Source organism: Rhinopithecus roxellana, chromosome 2, assembly GCF_007565055.1.
Source record: "Rhinopithecus roxellana isolate Shanxi Qingling chromosome 2, ASM756505v1, whole genome shotgun sequence".
In the NCBI taxonomy this organism is placed as follows: Eukaryota; Metazoa; Chordata; class Mammalia; order Primates; family Cercopithecidae; genus Rhinopithecus; species Rhinopithecus roxellana.
The window spans coordinates 54,331,085-54,343,618 of NC_044550.1; the positions used below are offsets into that span (position 1 = coordinate 54,331,085).

A 12,534-nucleotide genomic window follows, 5' to 3' on the forward strand; every position below is an offset into this window, starting at 1 on the left:
AGATTATATCGTACTTTCAAGGACAATAAGTATGTATACATGCTTCTGGAGGCCTGCTTAGGTGGGGAGCTATGGAGTATATTAAGGGACAGGTAATGAAAAAGTTTGTGTACACACATCTGGTCTAAGGGATGCTATATTTATAATCATTAAAAAAGGCATAGAGGAAATCATTAGGAAATTATTATAAGAAAATATCTCTTGATAAAATAAAGTAGTAATAGTGATATTTTCTTAGCTAATGCTACAATAGTGCCGTAACACCACAGAAGGTAGTTGTCATCTCTGTTTTAGGAATTAAAGAATCCCAGACTAGAGAGGAGGTGAACTATCCCAGGTTACATGACTAGTATAAAGCAGAGTCAGGGTAAAAACCCAGATGTTTCTGTTTCCAAATCTCCTAGCAGAAGCAGTGTAATAAACAAAATGGGGTGGGGGGTGCGGAGTGGGGAGTGGGTAAGCCCTCACTGAGGGCAGGGCAAGATGCCTGCAAAAATTCAGTTTAACACAAGGGGTGATTTTCACACAATTAAAGTCACAGATATTTACTAAGCACCACCTATGTAAAAGGCTCCATAGTGCATGGTGGGGGTCAGGAGGAGACGCTCTAGACAGTGTGGATTTTTGTAACCAAAAGAGTAAAAGGTAGAAACTTTACCTCCAACGAGTTTAGAGTTTCCTTGGGAGATATGTATACAGTTCTAAAACATTTCATTTTTTAATGAGAAAACTAAGTGGTGACAAAGAAGTTGGAAATTTGTAGTTAAATGCCAAATAGTGTTGTAGATGGTGAGCTCCGAGGAGGGGAGAGAGAGAGAATGTGATGATAGATGAAGGATTTGAATTAAACTCTAAACATGACCCAAATTTGGAAAGGCAGAGAGGCAGGGAAACTGCTTTAAGACAAAGCAGGGAAGTTGGGGTAGTATTGTGTCTCTTTGTAGATGGTGAACAGAAGAATTTGGGTAGAAGATAAGGGCAACAGAAGACATGAGAATGTAGGCTGGCATTAGATTGTGGAGGCTGATGCAAGGCCACGTATTTACAGTCAGACCTGTGCCAGTGTTTTTCAAAGTTGGTCACACATTGCATTCACGTGGAAAGCTTTTACAAAGTAAAAATGCTGGGCCCTAATGCCAGAGGTTATGATTCATTTAATCTGGGATGGGGTCCAATAAATGATTTTTAAAATGCTTCTCAGACAATTTTAATGTGCATTTATGGTTGAGAGTCACTGACTTAGGCAAGGAAAGAACATTGAGCATCTGAGTAGAAGATGAATGCGTTGTGTCAGGAACTTTTTTTTGGACAGATTTGAACGGGGAGAACCTGGAAGGGTTCTTTCATGATACCTGCAAATGCATTAGCCTCTTCTATCTTTGCTTCAGTAGGCAAATTTGTTGAGAAAATCTGAATCATTTTAGGAAAGGGAGTTACTGCTACCTGTTAGGCACTGTGCTTAATCCTGAAAATGCTTTTAAGTAAGTATCAAACCTTTTTTTACTGATAAGGATTCTCAGCCTCAGAACAGTTAAACAATTTTCTCAAGGATACAGTGAGTGAAAGAAACAGGAGTCAAACCCAGTTTCTGTCACTCCAAAGCCATGTTCCTCTGTGAGATCATGTGGCAAGTCACCACTGCATTAAAAATAATTCAGTGTGTAAAACTACACACAGTGCTGACAGAGGGGACTCTAATGAAAGATCAAGGGGCCCCAAATAGAAAAGACTTGTGGTCCCATTTCTGCCGGGGTTACTCTGACATGCTATGCAAACAGGAAATGAAAATAATCACTTGAGTCATTTTTAAGTCAAGCAATAAGTTGCAAAAGTCTGGTTCAAGCTATCCACTATAGTTGCAGTTTCTTCAGAGCTCGTGTTGGGAGTTTAAAGACAGCCTTAGATTTTGGATTTTTCTCTTTTACATGCTCATGTATGATTACCAAAAACAGTTGTTGATATTTTAATTTTAGTGAAGTAGTTCTTGTTTGTATCACATATCTCCCTGAATTGCCTTATGATCTACAAACAGCTTAATTCATGGGTAGTATAAAATACATTTTATTGTTGATACCCTGCAAAATATTTATATTGCATAAACCTGCCAATCCAGTAATTGATTTGACACCTAGAATAGCACCAAAGATGTGCATCCAGAGTATTAAGAGGGAAAATGATTTCATTGCAGAGGCAGCTTTGATGAACCCACCTCCAAATTCTGCGTTGCTTGTGTGACAGAAGCATTTGATTACCTGCATCGACTAGGTATTATCTACAGAGACTTAAAACCAGAAAACTTAATTCTAGATGCTGAGGGTTACCTTAAATTGGTAAGACAACTTTTCTCACTTACAGTCTCATATGAGATATTTCCCCTGGCAAAAGTTGTGTTATAGTTGCCATTTTCTTTTTAATTTTGGTGCAGCTGTTATTGTCTCTTTGGGGGTATGGCCTTTGACATTTCCTGACAATACAGGGAGCAGTGTTATGAGTACATTATTTTTGACCTAAGGATTTAATGTTTAACCATATTCGTGACTCCTACAGAAGGTTCACATAATAGAATGCCTTTAAAATTGGATTTTGTCAGTATTTTTGTTTAATTTTTAATACTTTTAACTATTTTTAAAATGGATCCTTGCTGTACATAGGGAGTGATATAAGGAATAAGAAAAGAAGATAATATGATTTCCACCCCAAGATATCCACTGTGTATATATAAAGAGAAGATAAACATAGAGACGTTAGTAGTTTTCTTGAAATCTTTCGAGGTGATTATAATGGGACCCCAGGATTTAACATCACAACCCTGGAGTACAGGCTTCTTGAGGGCAGAGACTTTCCTGGCTGTCCATCTTTGTAATCTTCTGATCCCTAATATGAACTCCTTTGCATGTCACACGAAAGAAAAAATTACTACCAGTCACATAAACTGCTTTCAGTGAGAAACTGTAATAGACTGGACAGTCATAACGGAGGAGAAAGCAAGGCACTTTGGATCTTGGGAAGGAACCCCATTAGAATGGGGAACCCAGGCTTTTACCTGAGTCCATTTTTACTTCAAGGACGTTAGACCATCTCTGAACTTAACATTTACAAAGATATTAAAAGTTTCTCACTTCAGAACTTTCATAAAAGGAAATAAAGATAGCTACAATTTAATCGGCAGTTACTATATTGTAAGCTACTATGCTAAACATTTTACAATTAACCTATTTAACAATCTATAAGATAGGTTAGATAGGTTTCATCACCCACATGTTATAGTTGTAGAATTCAGCCTTATGAATTAAATTTATTATGTGTAAATGCTAAGATATTTTTCTCGGTGGTAAAGAGTAAAATAAAAGCCCTTTCATGTGAAATCTGGCTAACTTCCAAGAAACACTTTTAATCATTCAAGCTTTATTTTATCCATGAAAGATAGCTTTGAGAACTGGTGAGGTACTAACACAAGACCCCGATCGCTTCTGTTCTTCACAATTCCTTCATTGGTTATGCCTCCTACATCTCCTTACAGAAACTCTTTGGAGTATTGTAAAAGTAAAACCAACATGAGAAATGCAGACAATTCAGTAGCTCCATCTCTTTTTTCTCATTACTGATTTTTCTTAAAAAGCTGTTTTTAAAAAAACGTATTTCACATGTATAGGCATAGAGCTCAATAAATAACTGCTGTTATGCATTCTGCTAATTCACTTACCAATCAGCTAAACAAAGAGTAAGAACTATAGTCTTCAGTGAGTAAAAAGTGAATATTAAATACTTCAATTTCTCGCTATGCATTAAACTATATATCTTGAAATCCTCTCACTGCAAAATGTCTACTGGATGAAACATGAAAAGCAGTATTAAATATATGGCTGAGTTTATAAGACAACATGAGAATTCCTCTGGGGTTTGAAACCAAACTTGAGCAGCAGTATCTGGTGGAAATCACACATTGAAGCTGCCATCTTACATGCACCTAACAATCCTAGGTGGTCTAGAGGTTTGATTCCGTGCCCTCTGGGAACAGGAGACCAAGCTTTGGACCTATGTAGTGTGGGTAGGTGAATCAGAGAACATTGCATGAAACCAGGAATCACATAGATTAAACTCTTGGAGAAATAGGAAACAAGAAATAAATATCAAATTTGTCTTGACAGATTACATGCAAAGAAACATGCTTTTCTCATTATTGGCTTTTTTAGAGGAATAGAAACCTATCCCTAAGAGTTCTTGGCCACAGGTTGGTCTTAGTGGAGGTTGGGTGCCCAGTCTTCAGGGATGGAAAAATCTAAGCAAGAATTTAAATGAAATGGATCTATGTTGGTGGCATGCCCAAGTTCCCAAGAATCAATGTATATTCTTTCTGGAAGAATATACTCTCAACTCAGTACACAAAGAACTACTGGGTCTAAAGTTCTAGGGAACATAAGCCAACATTAAAAAACATAAATGTATGAGGAAAAAAGCTACTATAGGCATTAGTTTTCAGAAACAAAAAGAGCAGAAGCAGACACATAAATGCCTCATTTATTGGAGTAATCAGATATAGACTATACAGTAAATACATCTAATATGTTTTAAAACTAAGAGAGGGATAAAAAATGAGCAAGGGTCAGAAACTTGAAAAAGATCTAACAGGTATGGAAGGAAACTAACAAAGCATCTAACAAGAAATTAAGAGTGTAATGATTGAAATTATATATGCAATGAAAGCTTTCATTAATGGTGAAGTAGCTTGCATTGGACTACCCTCTTGATAAGATTAATCATAACTGAAGGCATTGAAAATTAACAGAGTAGATATTCAAGTTTTGTAAAAAGGAAACCATGCTGGGTGAGATCCACATTAAAACAGCTGTTATACAGCTGTTCACTTCAGGACATTCTTCAGTGTATAAGGAATGGGGAATAAACCTTTAGTTAAAATTGTACCTCATGGTAAATTACTGAGCATTTTTTATCAGGTTGTGAACAGACAAGAATATCTCCTCATATCACTTGTATTTAACATTGTAATAGAGGTCTTAGCAAATTAAGTAAACTAAGAGAGATAAATGAAACCCCCAAAGATTATAAAGGAAGAAGTTATCTGTTTTTATTTGCAACGTGAATTTTTATTTAGAAAAGTCTGAAAACTCTACCAAAGAGGTACTAGAAACAAGAGGTAAGTTAAGTATGATTATAGGTACAAAGTAATATACAAATATAAATTCTGCTTTTATATACCAGCAATAAAAATTTATAAGTGAAATAAAATAACCTTCATAACACTAAAAATTATAAAATAATTTTGAGTAAATTTAATATGTAAAAAGTATGAGACCTCTACATTAAAACCCACAAAATATCACTGAAAAAAACTAAATGGCAAGATATACTATGTTCATGGATTAGATAGTTCAATATTTGATAAGCTATTCTCAAATTGATCTAAGATTCAATATTACTGCATTAAAAATTTGAGCAGCCATTTTTAAAGAAATGGAGACATTTATTCTAAAATTTACATAGAAATGCAAAATGATTAGAAGAAACTTTGAAAAAGAACAAAATTAAAGAATGTATACTATAAATATCAAGACTATAAAGCTAGAGTAATCAAAGCAGTATGATACGGGTATAGGAAAAGACAGATAACTCAATCTAATAGAATAAAATCCAGAAATAAACATGTACAGTCAGCAAAAGAATCGTTTCAAAAAGCATTGCTGAAACAACTGGATATCCATATGTGGAAAAAAATTAACCTAAATCCCACCACAAACCGTATACAAAAATTAATTCTAGATGAATCTTAGACCTGTAAATCACTTAGACATAAACATAGGGTAATATTTTCACAATTTGAGGTAGGCCAATACTTCTTAGAATACAAATATTTGCAATATATATTTACATGACAAAAGTCTTGTGTGTAGAATATGTAAAGAACTCCTACAAATCACTAATAAAAAGACAAGTCAGTTTTTTAAAATGGTCAACATCTAACCACTTCACAGTGGCTGGCAAGATGGCCAAATAGGAACAGCTCTGGTCTGCAGCTCAATGCAGAAGACACGTGATTTCTGCATTTTCAACTGAGATACCCAGCTCATCTCACTGGGACTGGTTAGACAGTGGGTGAGCTGAAGCAGGGTAGAGCGTCACCTCACCTGGGAACCACAAGGGGTTGGGGAACTCCCTCCCCTATCCGGGGGAAGCCATGAGGGACTGTGCTGTGAGGAATGGTGAATTGCGGCCCCAGATACTAAGCTTTTCCCATGGTCTTCGCAATCCGCAGACCAGGAGATTCCCTTGGGTCCCCACATCATCAGGGCCCTGAGTTTCAAGCACAAAACTGGGTGGCCATTTGGGCAGACACTGAGCTAGCTGTGGGAGTTTTTTTTTCTCATACACCAGTGGCACTTGGAATGCAAATGAGACAGAACCATGCACTCCCCTGGAAAGGGAGCTGAAGCCAGGGAGCCAAGTGGTCTAGCTCAGTGGATCCCACCCCCACAGAGAGAAGCAACCTGAGATTCACTGGTTTGAAATTCTCCCTGCCAGCACAGCAGTCTGAAGTCAACCTGGGATGCTCGAGCTTGGTGGGGGGAGGGACGTCCACCATTGCTGAGACTTGAGTAGGCAGTTTTACCCTCACGGTGTAAACAAAGCCTCCAGGAAGTTCAAACTTGGTGGAGCCTGCCGCAGCTCAGCAAAACCACTGTAGCCAGACTGCCTCTCTAGATTTCCCCTTTCTGGGCAGAGCATCTGTGAAAGAAAGGCAGCAGTCCCAGTGAGGGGTTCATAGATAAAACTCCCATCTCCCCAACACAGAGCACCTAGGGTAAGGGATAGCTGTGGGTGCAGCTTCAGCGGACTTAAACGTTCCTGTCTGCCGGCTCTGAAGAGAGGAGTGGATCTCCCAGCACAGAGCTCGAGCTCTGTTAAGGGACAGACTGCCTCCTCAAGTGGGTTCCTGACCCTTGTTCCTCCTGACTGAGAGACACCTCCCAGCAGATACCTTATACAGGAGAGCTCCAGCTGGCCTCTGGCAGGTGTTCCTATGAGATGAAGCTTCAGAGGAAAGAACAGGCAGCAATCTTTGCTGTTCTGTAGCCTCACCTGGTGATACAAAGGCAAACGGGGTCTGGAGTGAACCTCCAGCAAACTCTGGCAGACCTGAAATAGAGGGGCCTGTTAGAAGGAAAACTAACAAAACAAACAGAAAGGAATGGTATCGACATCAACAAAAAGGACTTCCACACAAAAACCCCATCCAAAGGTCACAAACATCTAATACCAAAGGTAGATACATCCATGAATATGAGGAAAAAACAGCACAGAAAGGCTGAAAATTCCAAAAACCAGAATGCCTCTACTCCTCCAAAAGATCACAACTCCTCACCACCAAGGGAACAAATTGGAGGGGGAATGATTTTGATGAATTGACAGAAGTAGGCTTCAGAAGGTGGATAATAACAAACTCCTCTGAACTAAAGGAGCATGTTTTAACCCAATGCAAAGACTATAAGAACATTGAAAAAAGATTAGAGGAATTGCTAACTAGAATAACCAGCTTAGAGAAGAGCATATATGACCTTATGGAGCTGAAAAACAGCACGAGAACTTTGTGAAACATACACAAATATCAATAGCTGAATCGATCAAGCAGAAGAAAGGATATCACAGATTGAAGATCAACTTAATGAAATAAAGCATGAAGACAAGATTAAAGAAAAAAGAATGAACAAAGCCTCCAAAAAATATGGGACTATGTAAAAAGACCAAACTTGTGTTTGATTGGTATACCTGAAAGTGATAGAGAGAATGGAACCAAGTTGGAAAAATCTCTTCAGGGTATTATCCAGGAGAACTTCTCCAACCTACAACAATCAAATTCAGGAAATACACAGAACACCACAAAGATACTCCTTGAGGAGAGCAACTACAAGACACATAATCATCAGATTCACCAAGATTGAAATGAAGGAAAAAATGTTAAGGGCAGCCAGAGAGAAACGTCAGGTTACCAACAAAGGGAAGCCCATCAGACTAACAGTGTATCTCTCTACAGAAACCCTACAAGTCAGAAGAGAGTGGGAGCCAAAATTCAACATTCTTAAAGAAAAGAATTTTCAACCCAGAATTTCATATCCAGCCAAATTAAGCTTCAGAAGCTAAGGAGAAATAAAATCCTTTACAGAGAAACAAATAGTGAAAGATTTTGTCACTACCAGGCCTGCCTTACAAGAGCTCCTGAAGGAAGCATTAAATATGGAAAGGAGAAACCAGTACCAGCCACTGCAAAAACATACCAAATTGTAAAGACCATCAACACTATGAAGAAACCACATCAACTAATGGGCAAAATAACCAGCTAGCATCATAATGACAGGATCAAATTTACGCATAATAATATTAACCTTAAATGTAAACAGGCTAAATGCTGCAGTTAAAAGACACAGACTGGCAATTAGGAGAGAGTCAAGATGCATTGGTGTGCTGTTTTCAGGAGACCCATCTCACATGCAGAGACACACGTAGGCTCGAAATATAGGGGTGGAGGAATATTCACCAAGCAAATGGAAAGCAAAAGAATGCAGAGGTTGCAATCCTAGTCTCTGATAAAACAGACTTTAAACCAACGAAAGTCAAAAAAGACAAGGCCATTACATAATGGTAAAGGTATCAGTGCAACCAGAAGAGCTAACTATCCTAAATATATATGCACCCAATACAGGAGAGCCCAGATTCATAATGCAAGTTCTTAGAGACCTACAAAGAGACTTAGACTCCTACACAATAATAGTGGGAGACTTTAACACTCCACTGTCAACATTAGACAGATCAACGAGACAGAAAATTAACAAGGATATTCAGGAATTGATGTCAACCCTGGACCAAGCGGACCTAATAGATATCTACAGAACTCTCCACTGCAAATCAACAGAATATACATTCTTCTCAGCACCACATCACACTTATTCCAAAATTGACCACATAATTGGAAATAAAACACTCCTCAGTAAATGCAAAAGAAGGGAAATCCTAACAGTCTCTCAGAGCACAGTGCAATCAAATTAGAACTCAGGATTAAGAAACTCACTCAAAACTGCACAACTACATGGAAACTGAACAACCTGCTCCTGAATGACTACTGGGTAAATAACAAAATTAAGGCAGCAATAAATAAGCTATTTTAAACCAATGAGAACAAAGACACAACGTACCAGAATTTCTGGGACACAGCTACAGCAGTGTTTAGAGGAGAATTTATAGCACTAAATGCCCACAGGAGAAAGTGGGAAAGATCTAAAATTGACACCCTAACATCGCAATTAAAAGAACTGGAGAAGCAAGAGCAAACAAATTCAAAAGCTAACAGAAAATAAGAAATAATTAAGATTAGAGCAGAACTGAAGAAGATAGAGACATGAAAAACCCTTCAAAAAATAAACGAATCTAGGCGCTGGTTTCTTGAAATGATTTACAAAATAGACCACTAGCCAGACTAATAAAAAAGAAAAGAGAAAAAAATCCAATAGACACAATAAAAAATGATAAAGGGGATATCACCACTGATCTCACAGAAATACAAACTACCATCAGAGAATACTATAAACACCTGTATGCAAATAAACTAGAAAATCTAGCAGTGGATAAATTCTTGGACACATACACCATCCCAAGACTAAATCAGGAAGAAGTCAAATCCCTGAATAGATGAATAACAAGTTCAGAAATTGAGGCAGTGATTAATAGCCTACCAACCAAAAAAAGCCCAAGACCAGATGGATTCACAGCCGAATTATAACAGAGGTACAAATAGGAGCTGGTACCACTCCTTCTGAAACTATTCCAAATAATAGAAAAAGAGGAACTCCTCCTTAATTCATTTTATGAGGCCAGCATCATCCTGATACCAAAATCTGGCAGAGACACAACCAAAAAGGAAAATTTCAGGCTAATATCCCTGATGAACATCATTGTGAAAATCCTCAATAAGGTACCGGCAAACCAAATCCAGCAGCACATAAAAAATCTTATCCACCATGATCAAGTCAGCTTCATCACTGGGATGCAAGGCTGGTTCAACATATGCAAAACAAAAAATGTAATTCATTAGATAAAGAAAACCAATGACAAAAACCACATGATTATCTCAATAGATGCAGAAAAGGCCTTCGATAAAATTCAACACCCCTGTATGCTAAAAACTCTCAGTAAACTAGGCATTGATGGAACATATCTCAAAATAATAACAGCTATTTATAACTGACCCACAGCCTATATCCTACTGAATGGACAAAAGCTGGAAGCATTCCCTTTGAAAACTGGCAGAAGACAAGGATGCCCTCACTCACCACTCCTATTCAACATAGTATTGGAAGTTCTGGCCAAGGCAATCAGGGAAGAAAAAGAAATAAAGCGTATTCAAATAGGAAGAGAGGAAGTCAAATTGTCTTTGTTTGCAGATGACATGATTGTATATTTAGAAAACCCCATCATCTCAGCCCTAAATCTCCTAAAGCCGATAAGCAACTTCAGCAAAGTCTCAGGATACAAAATCTATGTGTCAAAATTACAAGCATTCTTATACACCAATAACACACAGAGAGCCGAATCATGAGTGAATTCCTTTTCACAATTGCTGCAAAGAGAATAAAATACCTAGGAATACAACTTACAAGGGATGTGAAGGACCTTTTCAAGGGGAACTACAAACCACTGCTCAAGGAAATAACAGAGGACACAAACAAATAGAAAAACATTCCATGCTCATGGATAAGAAGAATCATTTATAGATTTAATGCTATCCCCATCAAGCTACCACTGACTTTCTTCACAGAATTAGAAAAAACTACTTTAAATTTCATATGGAACCAAAAAAGAGCCTGTATAGCCAAGACAATTCTAAGCAAAAAGAACAAAGCTGGAGGTATCATAATCCCTGACTTCAAACAATACTACAAGACTACAGTAACCAAAACAGCACGGTACTGGTCCCAAAACAGATATGTAGACCAATGGAACAGAACAGAGGCCTCAGAAATAACCCTACACTTCTACCACCATCTGGTCTTTGACAAATGTGACACAAACAAGCAATGGGGAAAAGATTTCCTATTTAATAAATGATGTTGGGAAAACTGCCTAGTCATATGCAGAAAACTGAAACTGGATCCCTTCCTTACACCTTATACAAAAATCAACTCAAGATGGATCAAAGACTTAAACATAAGACCTAGGACCATAAAAATCCTGGAAGAAAACCTGGGCAATACCATTCGGGACATAGGCATGGACGAAGACTTCATGTCTAAAACACCAAAAGCAATGGCAACAAAAGCCAAAATTGACAAATGGGATCTAATTAAACTAAAGAGCTTCTGCACAACAAGAGAAACTATCATCAGAGTGAACAGGCAACTTACAGAATGGGAGAACATTTTTGCAATCTATCCATCTGACAAAGGGCTAATATCCAGAATCTACAAAGAACTTAAACAAATCTACAAGAAAAAAAACAACCCCATCAAAAAGTGGGCAAAGAATATGAACAGACACTTCTCAAAAGAAGACATTTATGCAGCCAATAGACAAGAAAAAATGCTCATCATCACTGGTCATTAGAGAAATGCAAATCAAAACCACAATGAGATATCATCTTACGCCAGTTAGAAGGGCAATCATTAAGAAGTCTGGAAACAACAGATGTTGGAGAGGATGTGGAGAAATAGAAATGCTTTTACACTGTTGGTGGGAGTGTAAATTAGTTCAACCATTGTGGAAGACAGTATGGTGATTCCTCAAGGATCTAGAACCAGAAATACCATTTGACCCAGCAATTCCATTACTTGGTATATACCCAAATGTTTATAAATCATTCTACTATAAAGATACATGCACATGTATGTTTATTGCAGCACTATTCACAATAGTAAGACTTGGAACCAACTCGAATGCCCATCAATGATAGACTAGATAAAGGAAATGTGGCACATATACACCATGGAATACTATGCAGTCATAAAAATGGATGAGTTCATGTATTTTGCAGGGACATGGATGAAGCTGGAAACCATCATTCTCAGAAAATTAACACAGGAATAAAAAAACACTGCAAGTTCTCCCTCATAAGTGCGAGCTGAATGATGGAGAACCCATGGACACAGGGAGGGGAACATCACACACCAGGGCCTGTTGGGGGCTGGGGGGTCTAGAGAAGGAATAGCATTAGGAGAAATACCTCATGTAGGTGATGGGTTGTTGGGTGCAGCAAACCACCATGGCATGTGTATACGTATGTAAGAAACCTGCATGTTCTGCACATGTATCCCAGAACTTAAAGCATATATATTTAAAAAAAAAACAGTTCACAAAAGAAAATATAGAAATGGTCAGTAAGTCATGTCAGTAGTCATCAAGGAAATGCAAATTAAAACCACAGAGTTGCCATTTCATACCTACTTAAAAAGATTTATAATACCAAGTGTTGATGAGGCTGTTCCCCTACATTTCTATTAGGAAAAGAAAATTGTAAACTATTTCAAAGAATAG

General features: G+C 37.7%; 1 protein-coding gene across 4 annotated transcripts in view; it reads left to right on the forward strand.

The window, feature by feature from the left end:
* Positions 1–12,534, forward strand: part of PRKG2 (protein kinase cGMP-dependent 2) — a 118,231-nt gene that overhangs the window by 69,760 nt on the left and 35,937 nt on the right. For all 4 annotated transcript variants that reach the window (XM_030917854.1, XM_010354113.2, XM_010354112.1 and 1 more), the window contains 2 exons: positions 3–92; positions 2,189–2,330. In XM_030917854.1, the coding sequence (XP_030773714.1) occupies positions 3–92; positions 2,189–2,330 (232 nt within the window). The remainder of the gene's footprint in view (positions 1–2; positions 93–2,188; positions 2,331–12,534) is intronic.